The 20363-nt window shown below is 42.5% G+C and overlaps 3 protein-coding genes across 7 annotated transcripts; 2 read left to right on the forward strand and 1 right to left on the reverse strand.

Annotated features, from left to right (window-relative positions):
* The first annotated feature begins 330 nt into the window (after positions 1-330).
* On the forward strand, positions 331-9838 carry LOC119119818 (PHD finger protein 20-like). Of its 5 annotated transcripts, none has more exons than XM_037246457.1 (18): positions 331-398; positions 1554-1588; positions 2047-2126; positions 2218-2392; positions 2790-2874; positions 3205-3278; positions 3356-3641; positions 4295-4354; positions 5088-5307; positions 5587-5681; positions 6263-6376; positions 6565-6648; positions 6735-6877; positions 6949-7048; positions 7215-7410; positions 7601-7796; positions 8292-8526; positions 8875-9838. In XM_037246457.1, exons 3-18 carry the CDS (start codon positions 2047-2049, stop codon positions 9021-9023), a joined length of 2292 nt encoding a protein of 763 aa, XP_037102352.1. In that variant the 5' UTR covers positions 331-398; positions 1554-1588; the 3' UTR covers positions 9024-9838. The 5 variants fall into 5 exon arrangements, with proteins under 5 accessions (XP_037102352.1, XP_037102356.1, XP_037102357.1 ...); XM_037246461.1 differs by having other exon boundaries at positions 6266-6376; XM_037246460.1 differs by lacking the exon at positions 331-398 and adding an exon at positions 1117-1294.
* A 244-nt stretch (positions 9839-10082) lies between these two features.
* Positions 10083-16336, forward strand: LOC119119820 (protein NDRG3-like). The gene is made up of 16 exons (XM_037246463.1): positions 10083-10263; positions 11128-11194; positions 11274-11306; positions 13096-13201; positions 13269-13389; positions 13478-13540; positions 13898-13958; positions 14043-14129; positions 14194-14250; positions 14325-14428; positions 14588-14653; positions 14727-14778; positions 14867-14914; positions 15087-15122; positions 15218-15269; positions 15654-16336. The coding sequence occupies exons 2-16, from the start codon at positions 11138-11140 to the stop codon at positions 15785-15787; spliced, it is 1077 nt and encodes a 358-aa protein (XP_037102358.1). The 5' UTR covers positions 10083-10263; positions 11128-11137; the 3' UTR covers positions 15788-16336.
* A 1040-nt stretch (positions 16337-17376) lies between these two features.
* rfc2 (replication factor C (activator 1) 2) lies at positions 17377-20003 on the reverse strand. The gene is made up of 6 exons (XM_037246464.1): positions 19313-20003; positions 18982-19087; positions 18822-18923; positions 18357-18615; positions 17757-18017; positions 17377-17597 (listed from the first exon to the last, which is right to left on the reverse strand). Exons 1-6 carry the CDS (start codon positions 19530-19532, stop codon positions 17487-17489), a joined length of 1059 nt encoding a protein of 352 aa, XP_037102359.1. The 5' UTR covers positions 19533-20003; the 3' UTR covers positions 17377-17486.
* Positions 20004-20363: the final 360 nt, after the last annotated feature.

The raw sequence follows: 20363 nt of genomic DNA on the forward strand, positions 1-20363 counted from the left end.
TTAAGGAGAAATTTGTCTTGGGTCATATTATTATTATAAGCTTGATGGCATGATTGCAAATGGTTATGCCATCAAATATTAAATGTTATTAACTTGAAGTTAATTTAATGTTTATTCCAAACCTTTTGCTCACTTGAAAAGTGGATGGCATCAATCGATAAGAGTGCATTGAGTTGTGAGCTCAGAGCTCAAGCCACCACTATTTTGACGGAAGATAAGCGGCTCGGAAGACGAATGAAAACAATGTGACTCAATGGCGCCATCAAGCGGTCATAACCTCGCCCTCCGTTAATTCGTGGTTAATTCTTCAGTGAGAAGAATGCGCATGCGCCAAAATGCCAGCTAGATGTGACGTCGGTCCTGAGCTCATTCACAGACTACGCTGCTAAACGCGAGAGGTAAACAAGCTTTTCGCTTCATTCTTTCAACTTCGAAGAGACTACAGTAATTAATTAGTCGAATTAAAGAGCGCGGGTAATTGCTGAAGGTGTGTATCACGTCACTCGTCACGAAACTCATCATAAAATGACACTTCACGCTGTGCTCGTACTCCTTCGTCTGTGGGACTCGCTAGATGCTAGCCGTTAGCTCGTCCAGTTATAATCGTTGGAACACAGCTGCACAAGACGCCAACTCGTCTTTGTTACAGTCCTAAACTAGATGAACAACTCAGTGTGCGGCTGCCTCCTCTACTCTTTGTACATAGAGGACCGCTGCGTCTTTTGTGAGAGTTTTAAATTGAGTTTATGACGTTAATCGCCTCTCTTTGGAAAGATAATCCACATAGTTGAAAGCAGGCAAAGGGCAGGCCTTCGCGCTGCACTGACAGCATTTACGACCAATGAAAAGTCAGGAATACCGACACCTGACTGTTTCTAGCCAATGGGATGCTTTCACACCGGAAGTGTATAAACATGTCAAAACTGTCGTTTAGCTGTCAGACGAATCGAAAAGTTAATTAGATGGAATTGTCTTAATCCATTTAATAACGCATAAATGTGTTGTTTAAACGTCAACAGATATGTGCAAAATTTTATATTTACAGTCTGATAATCTTACAAAATGAGATTAAAAAAAATAAAACTACATTGTCATGGTAATATTCTTCACTCATAATTCTAAATCATAATTATATGCATTATATTATTAGTTAGGGCAGCACGGTGATAGACCGATGATCACTTTCTGCTTCAAAGTCCATTGTTTGGCTGTTTGTGCTGGGACATCAGAGGTCTCAAACTCCACCATGTGGGGGCGGCTTGGTGTGCCAACATCAAGAATTCCATAAAAACAGGTTGAAATGATTTTATTATAATTCAACTAATCCAATCTTCTCAATCTTTATTGATAACAGTTCAGATCATTGATTCTTCAGTAGATGAACAAGAATGGTGACCTGCTCCTTTCTGTCATCTCCCTTGTACTTGCATAGTCATATACACTTTGCAATCAGACATGTCAGCGAGCCCGTCGTCAACCCCCAAAAAATGTGTCTCCTGTTTTTTATTTTTTATATTGGCTGTTGTCGTCACCAACCTTTCTCTTCATGGCAGGTTATGAACAATACATGACTGGGACTGGGTGACGGGTATGTTTTCCTTCCATTTGGTGTCACTTCAAAATTACTTTTAACAGAAATCTGTCATGAGCAGGAGCTATGGTGCCCCAGGCTGCAACGTGGCAAAATAGTTGGGGCTGGACTAACATTAAACTTTGATGTCAAGTAGGGGGGTGTAAAATATCACCCTGTGGGCCGCAAATGGGCCGTGGGCCTTAGGTTTGAGACCTCTGCTCTTGATTGTCCCTAAGTGTAAATGTGAAGGTGAATGCTTGTTTGTATAAATGTGCCCTGACATTGTCTTGCGACCAGTCCAAGGTGCCCTGCCTCTGAACGAATGGAAAATACAAAGTGAGACATTTTACAAGAAAATTGAAAGAAAACACTAAATTCAGCAAATGGTGCTTTAGATGGTAGAAAGTGATACTGATTAGACCCAAACGGGGGGAAATTTGAAGACACATTTTTAATTTTTCCCTTGTGTACAGATGAAGACTCCTCCAAAGAGGCCGGGCATCAAGTTTGAGGTGGGCGCTCAACTGCAGGCAAGAGACCGCCACAAGAACTGGTATGCACTACTCCCAGCGACGTTCTAACCAACAACATGCACTCAATGCTATTATTTTGTGTGGGGGGGCTTTGTGTGTGGGGGCTGTCAGGTACTCAGCCACCATTGACAAAGTTGACTACGACAAAGAGCGCGTTCTGATCCACTACCGCCGGTGGAGCCGCCGCCACGACGAATGGTTCCATTGGAACTCACCATACATGCGGCCACTGGAACGAGTCACTTTAAGAAGAAGGCGGGGCCTCAATTTGCCAAGCGTGGCAACGGTATGACATTCATACATATATATACCGAATATTAAATATATAATTATTAATAATAAGAATGGTATCATATATACATAGGTTGTAGTGCCATAAATAAGAACTTTTTTCACCTAAAATGACTTTCTAGCAATATCAAAATTGTATTCTCTTATTAGCCAAACTTTATTCTTTTAAAATAAACAATTTATTCATTGTAAAATAGAATTTTAATAAAGACTGTCTTATGCAATTACAAAATTATCATCGAAAAACCTTTATTAATGTAAAATGTATTTTTCTTGCAATATTCCAACTTTGTGTTTTCCATAAATACACATGTATGTACATAAATGTACATGTCAGCAGGAGGCTACTTCAACCTTTATCAGTGTTTCCTTCCTTTCTCCCTCTCTCCCAGTCATTTGCAACCGGGACAAAGGTTTTGGCCTGTTGGACCGACTGTCGTTTCTACCCAGCCAAAATCCTGCGTGTCAACAAAGATGGTGAGGCTGCATTTGCACATGGTTCTACAGATCTGAGATGTCATATAGTGATGGTGATTCCGAAAAAATACCTGCTTAACATCAATAACTTGTAGCGGACTTTAGTCATTAAAAAATGAATATTTTCACTCATCCCTTGTATCCCTTATAAGGTGGCTTGAAAAAAAAAAAAATCTCAATCACCAGCTTAACATCAATAACTTGTAGCGGACTTTAGTCATTAAAAAATGAATATTTTCACTCATCCCTTGTATCCCTTATAAGGTGGCTTGAAAAAAAAAAAATCTCCAACCAGATTGAGCTCAGATCTGATACGCATTTGTGTTTCAGACTCCTACACCGTACGTTTCTATGACGGCGTGGTTCGGACAGTGAAGCCCCCTAAGGTCAAAGCCTTACAGAAAGTAAGGAATGCTACAAAATGACTGGACCAGATTCCACCAACCACAATGATTTTTAACTCCTATTTGTGCTTGTCTAGAAGTCAAAATGTGGGAAGTCAGCTATGGGAAGCGAAGGATTGGAAGACGGAGAGAGCGAGGAAGAGTGTGAGGAAGAAGAAAGAGAGGATGACGAGGAGGAAGAAGAGAAAGAGGACGACAAGGCTGAAGGCGAGAGCGGGCCACAACCGTCTTCATCATCGTCATCCTTCCCTCCACCAGCAGCCAAGAGTCTTCCTCTCTCTCCCGGTGGAAACAGCGACACTCATGAGCAGCCAATCACAAGCGAGCTCAGCCAGCCCGCTGTCCCTTCCCACATCGATAAAGGTAAACACGAGCAGGCACCTAACACTCTTCTTCATTTACACCTGGTAACATTAGGTAAAAATCAACGAGTGATCGACAGTACCGTTCAAAAGTTTGGGGTCGCTTAGAAATGTCCTTATTTTTAAAATAGAATCACTATTTTTCAATGAGGTTAACATGAAACTAATCAAGAATACACTATATGCATTGTTAATGTGGTAAATGACTGTTCTAGGTGCAAACGAAAATCTACATAGGTGTATAAAGAGCCAGCAACCATCCCTCCTGTATTCTAATGGTCCATTGTGTTTGCTAATTGTGTTAGAAAGCTAATGAATGATTAGAAAACTTTTGTGCAGTTATGTTAGTTTTCATGGAAAATACTAAATTGTCTGGGTCACCCCAAACTTTTAAATGGTAGTGTACATAGGAAGAAAAAAGATAAAAAATGTCAAATCACAATGTAAAATAAAACTATTTGCTCTCTGTATTGTTAGAGTAAGCAGTACGTGTCAGCGGGGATGCGCTTTGAGCTATGCATGCCGCTCTAAAAGAATTGCTTTTGAATACAATTGCTCATTCGCCAAGCCCTACAGAACACACATAATGATTAAAATGACCTGTTGGCTTGATTGTGCCTATGTTTTGCATAATATGTGTGTTGCCTCGAGCAGATGTGCTCTTGGAGCGACAGGCCCACCTGCCCACCTCTCACAAATTCAGCAGAGAACCACGTAAGTCACCAAATATTTCACTTTCAAATTTAACCAAAATGGTTGCTTCACCTGAAGTCGATGCTACGGAGGTGGCTTTGTTTAGTCATACAAGAAGAAACTGTAATTGCACATCCACTACAATTGGTGGCAGTGGCAATCTCATGGTCAGAGTGTGTGCAGGCAGTAGGAGCTGAGAGTGAAAAAAAATACTCAAATACTGAGTACCTGCTGAGTAATTTCTGGTTTATATATATTTTTAATCATAGCATGAATGTCAACTTGACAATAATAAAATAATAAGGTGGAATATAAAAAATCTGATATTTTATTACAATGATACTTAAACTAAAATAATAAATGATAATAAAATGTCATACATCAGGGAAAATTCAGCCTTAGGAAGTACGGCTTCTTTACAGTCATGTGACTTCCTTTCTCCTTTTGATTGGTGAATTAGACTCAAAAGTTGCCATTGGTTACGTAAAATTAGTGAAACGAGTCACATGATACAATTCTCTCTGACAACTCAAAACAAATAGTTTGTGCAAACAATAATGACCGCTAAAAATAAAAGTAGCCAGTGGTTTTTTTTCCTCACCAAAAATACTCAAGTTCAAGTAAAAACTTGTAAGTATGTTGCATTGAAACTACTCTGAGAAATGCAACTCAGACAAAAATTTGGGTTAAATGTAGTTCAAGTTTTCCAACACATATCTTACCTCATGGACTAATCTGAGCACTTGTGCATCAGTGTACAGGGTGATCAAGAACCAACCTCCCCCCATCCTCTCCATCGAACTGGACCACAATCCCTTCAAGTGTCCATCGGCGGGCTGCACTAAGTCCTTCCGGAAGGCCAGTCTTCTACACTACCACATCAAGTACTACCACGCGGAGGAGCATCAGCAGCAGGAGCAACAGCAGCAGCAACCAGAGGAACAAGGCAGTCCAGCGGTGACAGACATGCGTAGGTTGGTTGTGATCATTGTCAATGCATCCCATCACACTAGCGTGTTCGGAATCATTATACAACGGTATCCCAACATACGAGAATGTGTAATAAATAATTGAGTAAAATATTCAAGGCGGTTACATTTTAAAGAGGATTGATCTAATTCGGTTTCTATTTGATGCACATAAATCTTGCAAATCAAAAACAATTTCCTGATTCAAATCAGTTTTTGATCTACCTACAAGGGGGCGGCACAAGTTACAATTACTGACTTGATGTGACTTGATGTTTGTTGTAGGAGGAAGCGCTCGACTTCTGAGAGCAGCCACTTTTTGTACGACATGGCAAGCATCGCAAGTCATGACGACAGAGAGCACAGGAGCATGGTAACAGGTCAGCTGACGCCGCTTGACTCTTACTCTATACAGTATATGTATGCAGCATTTCCTTTTCAGCACACCACCACAAGAGTGCCCAAAAAATGCTACACGACTGCTCTGTCTTGGATATTGTTAACCACTCTTGATTGTGGAAACACATAAAGTGCTGAAACTAAGTGAATTATGCTGCCAGACTTGCTTTAGTCTGGATTTAAAAATGCCCAATGACTACTTAATGCCTATACATATGCCTTTTTTCCCATGTGCATTTCAAGTGACACATTTGACTTTGTTTATATTGACTGACCACATGAAAAAGGCCGCAAACTGCACATGAATAACTACTAGTGTCAACACTGGGCAGTGACAACACACAACTTTGTTTTGTGGTGGACAAACACGATACACTCTAATGTGACAGTTATGTTATATTTAGTGATTATATGTTATAGTTCATGTTATATTAAATTTGTATACACTGCTAATGTAGCATCTCCCTCTTATGCCTCTTGAACCCCCCCCAAAAATAGAAATTGCGTCACTTGAAGCACGTTGTGTAAATCCAGCCTTTTTTGGTTTGGCTTGTCTTGCCAGCAGAGATCAAGAGGGACAAGAGTCATCTCGACAGGAAAGAGAGGAAACATTTTCTAAGGGGCAAACTGAAGAAGAAGAAGAAAAAAAAGAAGAAGAAAAAGATGAGTCAATCAGGTAAAAGCCACAAAACCCTTCACCAGTTTTTTTACGCTGGGCCATGATTGGTTTTCACTTCAGACCTGGCAACTACAACATATTATAGAAAATATTTTATTTTTGTGGGCGGGTGACTTCCCCTTTAAAAGCATGTGAAAAGAATCAGATGATGACTATGCAAAAATAATAGTTTTTCGTCTCCTCAGAGGTTTGCAGTAGCGACAACGAAGGCTTGGCCTTGTCTCCCGTCACATTCAAACTTGGCGAGGATTATCCCAGCACGCGCACAAGTAAACACATACACACGTGCATAATGATGCACACCAGAGGCAGAAGTCCCTGGCGGCAATTCACGTCATCCTTCTACCTTTATCAGTGGACGATGGCAGCGACTGGTCGACGCTGACGGCAGAGAGCGGCGAAGACGCGCCCTCCTGGTCACTCACCGCTGGGGCGGAGGACTGCGAGGTGGTGAGGTGTGTGTGCGAGGTAGACGAGGAGAACGACTTTATGATTCAGGTGAGCTGCCCACATGGGTCCTTTTGAGGTACCTGGGCACAAGTGACAGCGTTACTCTTTTGTATCTGCAGTGCGAGTCGTGTTTGTGTTGGCAGCACGGCACCTGTATGGGCTTGTACGAGAACAACGTCCCTCGCAACTACACTTGCTACTATTGCAGACACTGCACAGGTAAGAGACAAATATAGACAAATAGTGGGACAACGATCTTGAGCAGATGTTGGATGACTGAGCATTTACATTATTGGTGCGTTAGTTCAGAATTACCTTCAAAAGAAAAAGAGAAAAGTGTTTATTGATCACGGTCTTGACCTTCATGGCCACATTGTGCCGTCAGGTTGGAGGCGGGCTCAGTGCTACTTGTCCGAGCCCGACCTTCTAACGTCCGGACGCATGTTCGGCCTGTCTTTCGTGAGGGACAACTATTCGGAGAGCAACACCTCCAAGATCACACAAACCAGCGGCCTCCTGGCGCACACACACAACCTCAATCAGGTCCTCAGCGGCCTGCAGCTGAAGATTAGCCTTTTGCGGTGAGTCCACACATGCACTTGTTCTCTCAGCCCCATCTTTTCATTGGGTAGCAGTGGTGGACTCAAGTCACATGACTTGACTAGTGAGTGAGCTATGACTTGCTTTGCCCAAAAAATTACTTGACTCAAATTTTGACTTATAACTTGTACATATGTGACTAATTCCCACCTCCGTCATCTGGCCATGCAGGACGCCGTCGCACCCTGACCTGCAGCTGTGGCGATTGCCATGGACGCCGGAGGAGGGGCACAAGCCGAGAGGAGAAGCCCCGGTCAGTTATGTCAGCAGCGAGCACTGCTACCAGAAGCCCGGTTCGTTGTGGGAAAAGGTGGAGGAGAGGCCAAAAGCCACTGTGAAACAAGAAACACCCAATGAGGAGGATAAGGTAAAAGGAACAAGCAGTTTCAAAGCAAAACTAACAGATAACTTTCATTGGATAAATTTTGCACTGTGTGGAATTGGGTCAAGCATAGGTGAACAAAGCGTTCTGGAAAAGAATCTTGACGCACAAGCATTACTCATTACACGGCTGCTGTTGCTATGGTAACGTGACCACGCCGATGACCTATATTTAGTCCGAAGTGAGCTGCAGTAAGGAACTTAATTGAGTGCTGGACAAGTAATCAGTTTGTTCAAATAGAACATTTAAAACATTATTATTCCCAAAGTCAGTAAATTTGCAAGGAGGAGAAACCTCACAAAAGCACAGTCAGTATTTACAACTTTTATGACCCTCTGATGCCTTTTTTGACACGGTGTTAATGCCTGCTAAAGAGAGCAGAATCATTTTCACATTGCAGAAGAAAAAAAGAGCCCAGTGGAAGGCAGTTGATCAAAATGGGAATTCAGATTGATGAAGCCTTCTTGCGTGTCTTTCCAGGAAATAAAGGAGGAAGACGATGATGATGATGATGAAAGCAATTGGCCAGGGTGTGCTCAAAGCACAAAGCGCACATGCCCGAATGGAGATGAAGGGCATGCACGCTCTCACCTGGCAACCTCGGTGTCCTCGCCGGCTTCTGTGTCGGAGTGCCAGGTGAATCTGCTGGAGCATGTGGAGCGTTTACACCAGCAGATCATCACCAGGATGGACGTCATCGAGAAGGACTTGGACAGTGAGACATACTCTCATTTTCATTCGTGTGTGTGTGTTGAATTTCATTGTTCAGATGTAGTTATCACTCGTATTTTCTGAATATAATATAAAATATTACAAGGGGCCAGTTTACCTTTTTTGGGGAGGATGAGCTGAAATGGATTATTGGCATTTCCAATCATTACAATGGGGTAAGAGGATTTGATGTATGAGAGTTTTGAGTTACAAGCATGGTCATGGGACAAATTAAGCTCACATAGTATCTCAAGGTACCACTGTGTATGTAAGTATGTGTTATATTGTATATGTGTACTGTAAGTCACACAAAGCAGCAAGTTAATAAACAACATTTTCTTTCCTTCTTCAGTTTTGGAGTCTTGGTTAGACCATTCCGGCGAGCTGGAGCCTCCCGAGCCGTTGTCTCGCCTGCCACAACTCAAACAGCGGATCAAGCGCCTGCTGTACGACCTGTCCGTCGTGAGGCGGCTGTCTGTGCGACAGTGGCACTCCAGCTAACAATGTTTGAACCGGGTAGCACATTGGACAAATCATGCACTTAAGCGCTTGTTTGCAGCGCACTCCAACTACACAGAGACAGACGTATTCCTCGTTCAGGAGCTAACGAACTTCACCGTGTACACGACGTCAAGGCGCACACTTTTGCATGATTCTTTTACCAGCGTTCTGATATTACTTTGTATATTCTTGTTCTATTTAATTTGTTGAAAAACAACTAGGTTCTAGATGAAAAATATGAATTCAGTCAAAGGGTAATTATGACTCATGCATGTGTGCATAATTAGTTGTACACCATTTGGACAAAAGTATTGGCATACCACCTGGCTCTCTACTGCTGGGCAAATGTTGAGCCTGAGTCTTGTTACCATAACAACCATTGGGCTGGATCTTAGTTTGACTCTTCTTCCGCATCACTCAGCGGCGAATGTTGACGGTACCAGCTTCTTACTTCTAGTAGAAGCGTAGCCCAGAGTTTGAAACACAAACGAGCGTCCAAATCAATGAAAGATATTTTTTGGGTGACAGTTAAGACACCAAAGAGGTATTTGGTTGTTTAATTTCACATTTTGAGTCCGTAGGCACTCCAGACACACAACTATTTGTATACAGCACATTAACTCACCTTTCACTTACAAGTGTTCCAAAATCTATGTCCGTGTGGAGGGGGGAAATTTGCTCACTGATTGGTTGCGTCGTCCTGCACACACAAAGCAAGCAAAAGATTTTTTATTCTTCTATGAGAAAATGAACAGTATGAAGTTGTAGTTTTGTTTTGATGGTGTTCAACTCCAATAATGTCGCTGAAATACTCACGCTTGTCAGACTTTTATTTCTTCACATTGTCAGCACAAGGTTTGTTTGCATCAATGGTCTTTTGTGGCACCTCAATCTACCCTACAAGACAAAATCGTATTTTCTATTTTTATTGTGTGTATCCTGGTAAAAATCTATCTCATTTGGCAAAAAAGAACCCCCCAAAACTGTAGCGCCCCCTGGAAGTTAGCTATGTCACCAGTTTGACCAGTCAGCTGTTGTTTGTTCCCTAAGCCCCGCCCCTCCGCCCCCACCATTTCCTGGCTGGCAGCCTGCCTGAGTATCACTTGTACACTTTGCTCATCTTCGCAGCAGAGGAGACTAACAACAACCTCACTTGCGCTCCGAACGGATCTCTGGTTATAACCCGCTTTGGCGTTCGTTTCTCCTGGCGCACGTTAAAGTCGACTACCCAATTTACGGTGAGTTAAAATCAGGACAAAGTAGATTCTTCACTGAGTTGCCACGGATAATTAGCTTCAAGCTAACTAGTCGTGAGCTTTGTGTGTGTGCGTGTCTGAGAGATAAAGAGAAAGAATTGGAACGGTTCCCATAGCAACGGTTGCTATGCAGCGGCTGTCTGACCTGAGCTAAGGTTAGCATCTGACTTGACTGCTGACGTGAGTTCAGACAGACGAGCACAAACACAAATGATTATGTAACTTGGAAATCGACTGTTGATTACTAGTCTTGGAAGCTATTCAATCATTTGTTCAGCAAGCGATGACGTGACGTCACATATTCTAGCTAAACCCATGGAAACCACTGCAATGTCCAGCAATTGGAATCAATTAGGGCTGAGTTGATAAAATGCCCCAAAAAATGTTTTGCACTAAAATACAATATCTGCGTTTAAACGCTGAGAAAAAAACTAAACAATGATTTCTTTCAAAATAAATTTTGCTCTTGTCTATTCCCCCTGTATTTGGATTTTCTTAATTTCTGCTGATAGTAAACAAGATTGAAAGTGTTTTTTAACTAAGTTTTTTTCCACCCGTCATTACTTGCATGAACGTCCACACGTATAATAGACATGTTTTTTTCTTTTCCACAAATGGTGTCATTTGGAAAAATATCCTTTCCCCGATCCTAGGAATAGAAACATTTTGAATGCTCAGCCATTTTAGACCATATGGCTCGGCTGGTCCTTATGTCTGATATCCAACAGATACACCACTCCCTCTCTGTTCTCTTGTAGCTTTTTCCTGTGTATATACACACACACACACACACATACATAGTGTGGTGAACATGCAACATGTCATCCTTTCTCTGGTGAGCAGTAAAGCGGTTGCACGATGGAGGAACTTCACGACGTCCAGCTAACAGAGATCAAACCCCTGCTGACGACACAGGTGAGCGAAGACTCAGTTCTGGTTGGATTTCCACATTCACTGTTTCTGATTAATCAAATGTTTTTGTCTCTTTCTGCAGAATGGCAGAAACCTACAGGACTTCAACTGTCAGGTGATGTGTTGTTCAAAGATCACCATAATGTGATCAGTTGGCCAAGTGATGGGGTTTGACAGGTTTCCATTAAGTTGCCATAGGATGTTAAGATTTTCAAAATATTGATGTCAATGTAATGGAAATGATCATGTCCAAGCATAAGTATAAATACTTTGCTTTGTCCTAAACAGATATCCATGCAAAATAGTAAAAAGTGTGACATTTCAACAGATTTAATTGGAAGTAGAACAAATGGTTTATTGAATTTCTTCTTTCATCAAAAAGCAAATTAAGTCTTATCCTACTCCATCAACCCCTTATAATTATTTGATTATGTGACTATTTTTTAAATTATAGTCGTTTACAATGATTACATTATACACGGTTTATATTTAATGTATAAATGAATCAAAAAGAAAAAATATAACACTATAAATAATGACTTTTAGGGGAAAAAAACCAAAATGAATGTGATAAATTTTACATTCATCACCCCTCATGGTTACACGAAATGCAGAGAGGAAAATACCCCGAGAGTCTGCGAGAGCAGGGGTGCAAGATGACTCATTGCCTGACAACAGGAATGGCAATGATGACAAAAAGGAACATCAGCATGGCAACGACATCAGCAGTTCAAGACCTCTAAATAAGTAAGGTTACAACCCTGTTCGATCCAGACGTGAGTAAGTAGCTCAATAACAAAAACGTCAAAGGCCTTCCGATCAAAGATAGGACCCCGCTTCCCGGTAAGATCAAGTTGAAGAGCCGTGTTAGTGGGAATCTCTGAATGTGATGAAAAGCAGCCCGGGCAGAACAGCAACGCGATTATCGTACCAATTCCCTGAGAAACTGAGTGCAGAGGGTTCGTTGCTATGACTGCAACCTGGATCTCGAAGAAGGTGAAAGGACGAGCTGTGGGATGTGAATCAAGAGGAAAAAGACTTGTGAGTTAACTGCTGAAGGGGAAAAGCAGAAGCCATCGAGCCCAAAATCACTTAGGATGACGTGTGCCCTGCGGATGACCCCAATGATTTTTTCACACCTCTCCGACACAAGACATCAAGCAAGTGTGCCGACTGTTGGAGAGATTCTATATTCTCACGTTGCCCATAAGTAAGTTCTAATCACATTTGTAAAATACAACAGAACAGAGCGGCAGCGCACGAGTGGAAATAGCAGCTGACTGTTGTGTGGGAGTCACCTCCAAAAAAAGACCAGATAAGCTTTCCACGTACAGCCAACAAGAGGCTTGGTTCTTCCTTTATGCTACGCTGGGATCTGCACCACATCTTGTTTTCTGACTACTTGGTATCCATCTTGCTATCTAGCTGCGTGGTTCAAGTCAAACAGCCCATTTGATCATATCCACATATTATTTTCCCAATCAGGCTTTATTACGGTTCTTAATAATGGAGATGTTTTTTCACAAAGAAGTCAGTCAATCTTTTTAATGATATAAGAAATGAATTCATTTATTCACTCGTTTATTTATTTATTTATTATTAAATGGCCAAATTACGATGGGGTGAAATTCATTTTAAATGGAATGGAAATATTTTTAATTTTATTTTTTCCAAAATATAAGATTTTGTTTCAAATTGTTTTAATTGAGAAGGAATTTTTTTCCTAATGGAGAAAAAAAAATCATAAAATACTTTTTAGGCAGATAAAAGACTGACTTGGTTGTTTATTTTCATTATTGATGGGGGGGTCAGGCATTCCAGACAGACTACTATTTGTATGCAGCATTTTTCGTAATATGTCCTCTAGGTTTGGCTGATCAACAACACTTGCATTTGTTGTCCAGGAGTACGATGTGGAAACCGCTCACTGTGCATTGCATGTGACCATGAGAGGCGTCGCTAAGGGCAACCGGCCCACCATCCTCACCTACCATGATGTCGGACTCAACCGTGAGTCAAACATGTACAATAAGTGGCAATTTGGACGAGTCGTCGCTAACGGGAAGTGTGTTTGTAGATAAGTCGTGCTTTAATAGCCTGTTCAACTACGAGGACATGCAGGAAGTGACTCAGCACTTCTCCGTTTTGCATGTGGATGCACCAGGCCAACAGGAGAACGCACCCACCTTCCCCAATGGGTAACACACCTACACACATTTGTGTTGTTTTGGGGGAACCGAATTGAATTCAACCGGACTTGACTGTTGTTTTTATTTGTGTATTCAGGTACCAGTATCCATCTATGGACGAACTGGCTGCCATGTTGCCGTCGGTTCTCACACAACTTCAGTAAGTCAGTCCACTCTTCACACACATGCACATCTATCCGCAAAAAGGTGAAAATCTTACTTTCTGATAGATTCCCATTTGTCATCTGTTCCTTAATTTCTTTGGATTATGTTGTTTTGTTGCAGTTAGTTTTTTAAATATTTAGCCGATTTCATTTTATTAGACAGATTCTAATTGAGGTGATTTCTTTACTGAACAGGTTTGAAGAGTGTTTGTCTCTTAATAAATCAAATCACCAATTTAAAAATGCTTTTAATGTTTACTTAGCTCATCCCTGTCTGATCTCAACATCTGTTTGATGAGCTACCTTTTCTTGGCACTCTATATTTCATGTCACACACATGTGTATATGCTCAGGATCAAAAGCGTGATTGGTATTGGAGTCGGCGCTGGAGCTTACGTCCTCACCAAACTGGCTGTGAGTGAATCCATCGTTGGGTCGATTCTCATTTGGGACAAAAGTATTGGCACACCCACTTATTGACCTTGATTGTTCTTCCAGTTGAATGAGCCCAGTCTGGTGGAGGGTTTAGTTCTGATCAATATCGATCCCTGCGCCAAGGGCTGGATGGACTGGGCCGTAGCCAAGGTATGACCTTCACGCATGTGTATGTTTTGACACTCAAAACCATCTATTGTTTTGCTTCTTGTAGCTGAGCGGCTGGACCAGCAACCTGGTGGATATCATCATGGCACACCACTTCAGCACCGTGAGCACACACACACACACACACGCAGCTCAGTAGAGGCTTTCCATGCTTCATTAACATGTTTTGTGCGGAAGGATGAGTTAACAGAGAACAAAGAGCTCATCCAGACTTACAGGCTGCACATCTCTCAGGACATTGCGCTGGACAACTTGGCATTGTTTTACTGCAGCTATGACAGGTAATTTGTCATGGGTCTTTTCAGGTTTACTTTTTTCAATCACTTAAATTCGGGATTCAAAAAATGTGCCCAAAATGTGCTGGAAGAAAAGTAACTTTTGCCCTGCAAGATAACAGGACTGTTCAATGAGTATGCGTGCGTGTCTGTGTTTGTTCGTAGCCGGACAGAATTGCAGATGGAGCGTCCCATGCCTGGTTTAAACGATGAGACAGTCAACACACTCAGGTACTGAAAGTCTGGATTTTTTTTCTCGTGTTTGTTATTTTCTGACACACGTGTGCTTTTCTGTGTGTGTCAGGTGCCCTGCCCTGCTGGTAGTTGGAGATACTTCACCGGCTGTCGATGCCGTGGTCAGTTTCTTGGAAGCCGCCATGATCACCAATCAATGTTTCTGTTTATATTGTGGTGAACTGGGCTTGTCCACTTTTCCCCAAACAGGTGGAGTGTAATTCCAGACTGAACCCAACCAAGACCACACTACTCAAGGTACCTGACATTCAATTGAAGAGTTTCTATTATGTACATGCTACTATTTTATTATAGTTGTTTTATTATTAAGGTATGTTTCCTGGACTGACTTAAAACATGTTGTGCGTAGTTACCAACCTCGAAATGTCACGTGTACTCTATGTGGTGTAATTCTCAGTCTTTCCTCTAGATGGCAGACTGTGGCGGACTTCCACAAGTGGTGCAGGTTAGCGGTTCATTTCATCCGTGATATGACCGAACAATTTGTTTGTGTTTTTCGTAGGACATTTAGTGAATGTGTTCTTTTTTTTCCTCCCTCAGCCAGGAAAACTGTCAGAGGCCTTCAAGTATTTTGTGCAGGGGATGGGCTATAGTGAGTAAACATGTTCGTTTGTTACTTCCCATTAAGCAGGGCCTAATTTGTCTAGTCTTTCTATATGTTTGGTTGTCGTACTGATCAGCCAATCGTCTTCCAGAATTTGTGTGTGCCTGCCTGGTGTTTCCGACTCTGCTTGCCCTTGCATGTGGGCAAGAAGAGTCAAAGTCAACAATGTACTTTGAGTTTATTCATTGAAAATCAGGAGGACAATAAAACACAAAAATAGACAATGACAACACTCGTAAGGAGCTGTTGTCGGCCACAACTCACGCTCAGATGTTCACACACCGACTCACCGGCCAAGCAGACTCCAGCTCCGAATGTCACTGACTTGGCCACTTGGTCATTATTGACCTAAACTTGTTTGTGCCCCTCTAGTGCCCACAGCCGGCATGACCCGCTTGGTTCGCTCCAGGACTCACTCGGCTTCCAGCGTGGGCTCCGGCGATGGCGTTCGGACTCGCGCTTCCACCAACACGCTCCCCGAGGGTGGTGCGGCCCCCAGCCCCTAACCCCAAAGGGGTCCAAACAGCTCTCTCCTCTTCTCTCCAGCGCCGACTTCTTACCTCCCACCGAGAAGCAGCTGTGCAGTTTAGCCGTCGTTGTCGTTCGCATCCCTCTCCCATTAGCCGAGCGGATTCTCCCAATGAGGCGGAGGAAAAGGCGATCTTGACTCGCTCCCTCCCTCCAGCCCTGCAGTCGCCGTGGTGATGCTGTAGATGGCGTTCACGTGAGGTGTTGTTTTTTTATTGAATGGCAGCTTGTTCCTTCGAGCTTCAGTTTGATGGTGTTTCAGTTGTTATTTTTTATTGTAGCGCTGTGAATCCCTTGTTGAATTGTTGATTTTAATCATTGTTCTTCAAACGTACAAGTTCTCGTATGAGGGCCTCAACATGCCCCAAAAGTTTGTTTTTTGCAGGAAAGGGACATGTCTTGATGAAATGTAATTACTTTATTGAGCTGAGGCACATAATCTACATCAGAAAAGAACTCACAAAATCCACAAAACTGAAATGTCACAAAAAAGTACATATACAGAAATAATGACAATAATTTACTCAGAAATTTTATTTTCTATGAATGGTAACAGGTGACTAACAGGTAACTTGTACCTTCTGCTATCTAGTGAAAGAAAATCGGGTTGTTACCTGTGACTATTGATAAACAAATTCATCTTTTGGAAAGAAGTGAGTTCTCACTGCACACGAGTATGCCTCAGCACATTGCTTGGAAATCACTGTTCATTGTTGTCCCAAACACAGGATTTTGTTTTAAAGGAACCAATATGGGCAACGTTCAGAACTCCTTCCAAGTGCCTCAATTGAAAGCACGTAGTCCCCATCAGACAGGCGACCCAAATCTGCCATTTGTTGATCATGACTGAGTGCAAGGGCCTGTTCATTGCACTGCTTGCAGCTTGAATTTATTTTATTGCCAGTATGTTGTTTGGATTCCTAGAAACATTTGCCCAAAACCTTTACGCGACTTACCTTTTTTCAATAGCCTTATTTGCTGTTCTGTGAGGTGATGCTAGCATGGCTAAAAATGTACATTGCAAGCCGCTTTATTTATTTTTTTCCCCTCCTTTTGAAATGTTTAGGTCTTTTCTGCCGAGGCAATCAAGCATGCTGCATGTGGACTTTTTGGCATGAAAATGGTCCAGTGGGTGCCGTCTTGTGAGTAGTTCAGCCATTGACTTAAAGATTTGGGCATATGTGGGTCGCAAGTTCATGCACAAGAGATGGTTGACAGATTATCCGTGAATACTTTGTGTTGGTTAATGTAGTTTACAAGTTTTTTCCCCCAACCTTCAATTAGCCAATCTAAAAAATGTTTTCTTTGTAAGAAGTAGAATTACTAGTTTACCACAGCAAACATGTTTTAAAAGATGTTTTGGTGCGATGCTCCCTACTTGTGGAACATGGGGGAAGTTTCCAAAGATTTTGTTTACCTGTAGTTGTGTGTAAATGTTTGTTACAATGATTGGTACTCAAGTATTTCAGTGAAATGTTGGGACTTGACTAATAAAGGTTGATGTGAAGAGCAACTCGTGCCGCTTCTGCCTCAAAACAGCCAGCAGGGAAATTAACGAAACATTGACTTATTGGCGTAGAAGGTGAGTTTTATTTCTTGAAAGCTACAAAACAATATACACTGTACGAAACTCAAATGATTGGATTACAGGTGGTCTGCTTGTTGTCCTCAGCTCCGCTAGCTGGCAGCAGGGGGCGCCGTCTTACTGCAAAGACGAGCCACCAGTCCCGCCAGCTGCAGCAGTGAGTTGACGCCCTCAATAATACGCATGTGTGTGAACCCAATCTCCTGCAAGCACACACCAAACAAGTCAGCATTTTTCAGATGACAAACTTTTGTGTGTTAATGCATCATCATTTTTGGTTTTTACGATCAAGTTATCAAGCACCGATTTGAAGCATTTCTTTGTTACAAATCAAGAGAAGACAGTCAAAGACGGCGCCTCACCTTAATGAACTCCAGTTTGAGGTACTCAGCCATCTGGTAGGTCTTGCACACTCTGAAGATGTTGCCTATGATGTCTTCCGGCGAGTAGCCAAGCGCCCACAGCTGCTCCACCACCTTGTACGCCTCGTCCACATTTCCATCCACGCAGTGCCCCAGCATGCCTTTCACGAGCAGTGGGTGCGGCTCGTCGCACACTTTGAAAACGTTCTCACTGTTGATGTAGCCGAAGCCCGAGTGGGTGGACTGCAAATTGTTCAGCGCCTAGCGATGCACAAACGGGAGGGACGTGGGAAGAACAGGGATTTTTCTTTACAGAAAATTTGTAAGTAGCAAAGTTAAAAATGTGTTTTATTTTGAATTTTAGTTCAATTTATGTTAAGAAAATGAAAACATTTCAAAACAATATCCCGGTAATGCAATTTCTGTTAAGAAAATGAAAACATTTCAGAAAAATATTCTGGTAATGCATGTGCATACTTTACAAAGTGTTAGTTTCAGCCAACAGGTGAGGCAAATATGATCAGAATAGTACCACCTCTTCCACAATTTGAGGCAAGAAAAACCCTGTGGCAAGAAGCATGTCAGTGCAGGAGTACTCACCTGCCGCATGTCCCCCTGCGCAGTAAAGATGATCGCCTCCAGGCCGTCGTCACAGACGGATAGTCGCTCCTTCGCTACAACGTCTTGCAGCCGCGCCAGGATCTGGCCGTCGGTCAGTTTGGAGTAGCGTAGAATGGCACAGCGTGACTGGATAGGTTCGATGATCTTGTTAGAGGCGTTGCAGGCCAGGGCGAAACGTGTTGTCTTAGAGTAGATCTCCATGATCCTCCTCAACGCCTGCTGAGCGCCGTCTGTCATACTGGAGGTTGGGAGGATATCAAAGTTGAGAACAGACAAAAAAGCAGTTTCTCAATGTTTGTTTTTTTTTTAAATATTTATTAGCAGCCTCTTTGTACATGCATGCTGAAAATGTGCCAATCAGCAAGAAGGTGTCATTTTTACTTGCCCTTTCTAATTGGAAAGGGAACGGGAAAGACAACGTCACCCTCTAGCCACTCGTCTCACCTGTCAGCTTCATCCAGGATGATAATCTTGTGTCGTGCTTTAGGTAGCGTCACCTTCTGCTGGGCGAACATTTTAATCTTGTTCCTCACCACGTCGATGCCCCTGCACGCACCAAAGCGTCACAACCATAATGTCAAAAGACAAACAAACAAATCCTCACCTTTCATTTGAGGCATTGAGCTCCAGCACAGCATCCTTCATGGAGGCGCCAAGCAGCGCTCGGGATAAACACAGGATGCTGGTTGTCTTTCCAGTTCCGGGGGGACCTGAATCAGCAGAAGAATGAGCCTTTGTCTGTTTTTCTATTTAGTCACAATTTTAGTATTTTAAGGTAACTTCTGTAACATCTTCTGTTCAGCTGACACTGAACCCATTCAAACTACAGCAGTAGAGAAGGCTAATATCATTATCCGATTTACATCTGCAAATGACAGAATGGCTTGTTTGTAGATAGGAAAGTGAGCATTAAGCTTTAGTGGCTACATACTGACCTGCGATGATGATGTTGGGGACATTTCCCTCCCGGGCGAACACCTCCAGACGGCTTACCGTGTCCTCGTTGCCTACGATCTCGTTCAGCTTCACCGGCCTATACTTTTCCACCCAGGGCAGCTCGTAAGACACGGAGCTCGTGCTGCTTCCCTCCCCAGCCTCCGCGTCCGGCTTGTGTGCAACTTCTGCGGGTCTCTCTTTGCACGGCGCCTCCGCCATAGCCACGTCCAAGATGGCCTTTCTTGAAAACAACTTATTTTGTTCCCGCTACGGAAACGTTCAGTAAGATGCATTCCCATTGGTTGAGGTGGTAGCTGCGAGTACGCCTACAAGTTTCGCGATATTTGGATCGGAACGCGCCGCCACCGACCGGCCGCCGTTGTTTACTTTTTATGTAGTATTATTGTACTTGTGAGACTACTACGTACCCCCGCTATAATTAATTTAAGTAACACTAAAATGACAAGAAGAAATGCAGACTACAAAGTGGGACTTTTTCATGTTTGCTTAAATCAGTTAGGTGTCTTTCGTAGCGTCTGCCATGCCGAGTTATCCCTGTGAAAATGTGATTTGGTGAGCAAGGCATTTTGTACTTCGTAACAATAATAATGATAGCCACTCCAAACACCAAGTTTGGCACCCAATGACTAGGTAGCAAAGCTTTTAGCAAACCCAACCTCAACGGTAGAATCTTGGAGCCATTAAATTGCAAATGTCGCGCTTCTTAAATTGTTACCCTTTTATTATTTCAATTATCAGAGTAGTCAAGCAAAATGAAACGTTACAAATCTCGCGATAGTGAAGTTTTGTAAACTTGTGCCTTTACTAGTCTCGCGATGCATTAATCAAAACATAAGACGTCACCAATCTGAACGAGCACGTCGGTGTGACGCAGCCAAATGAGAGACTTTAATACATGTCACCTAGTTTACGAGAACGTGTTAAACGTGCCGCCGCTACTAAAGATAACATAACAATTGATGATTGATCAAGGTTCGCACATCACACGATTTACGCACATTATATTCGCTTTTGTGTCTTGCGAATGTG

This window comes from Syngnathus acus, chromosome 2 (assembly GCF_901709675.1).
Source record: "Syngnathus acus chromosome 2, fSynAcu1.2, whole genome shotgun sequence".
Lineage (NCBI taxonomy): Eukaryota > Metazoa > Chordata > Actinopteri > Syngnathiformes > Syngnathidae > Syngnathus > Syngnathus acus.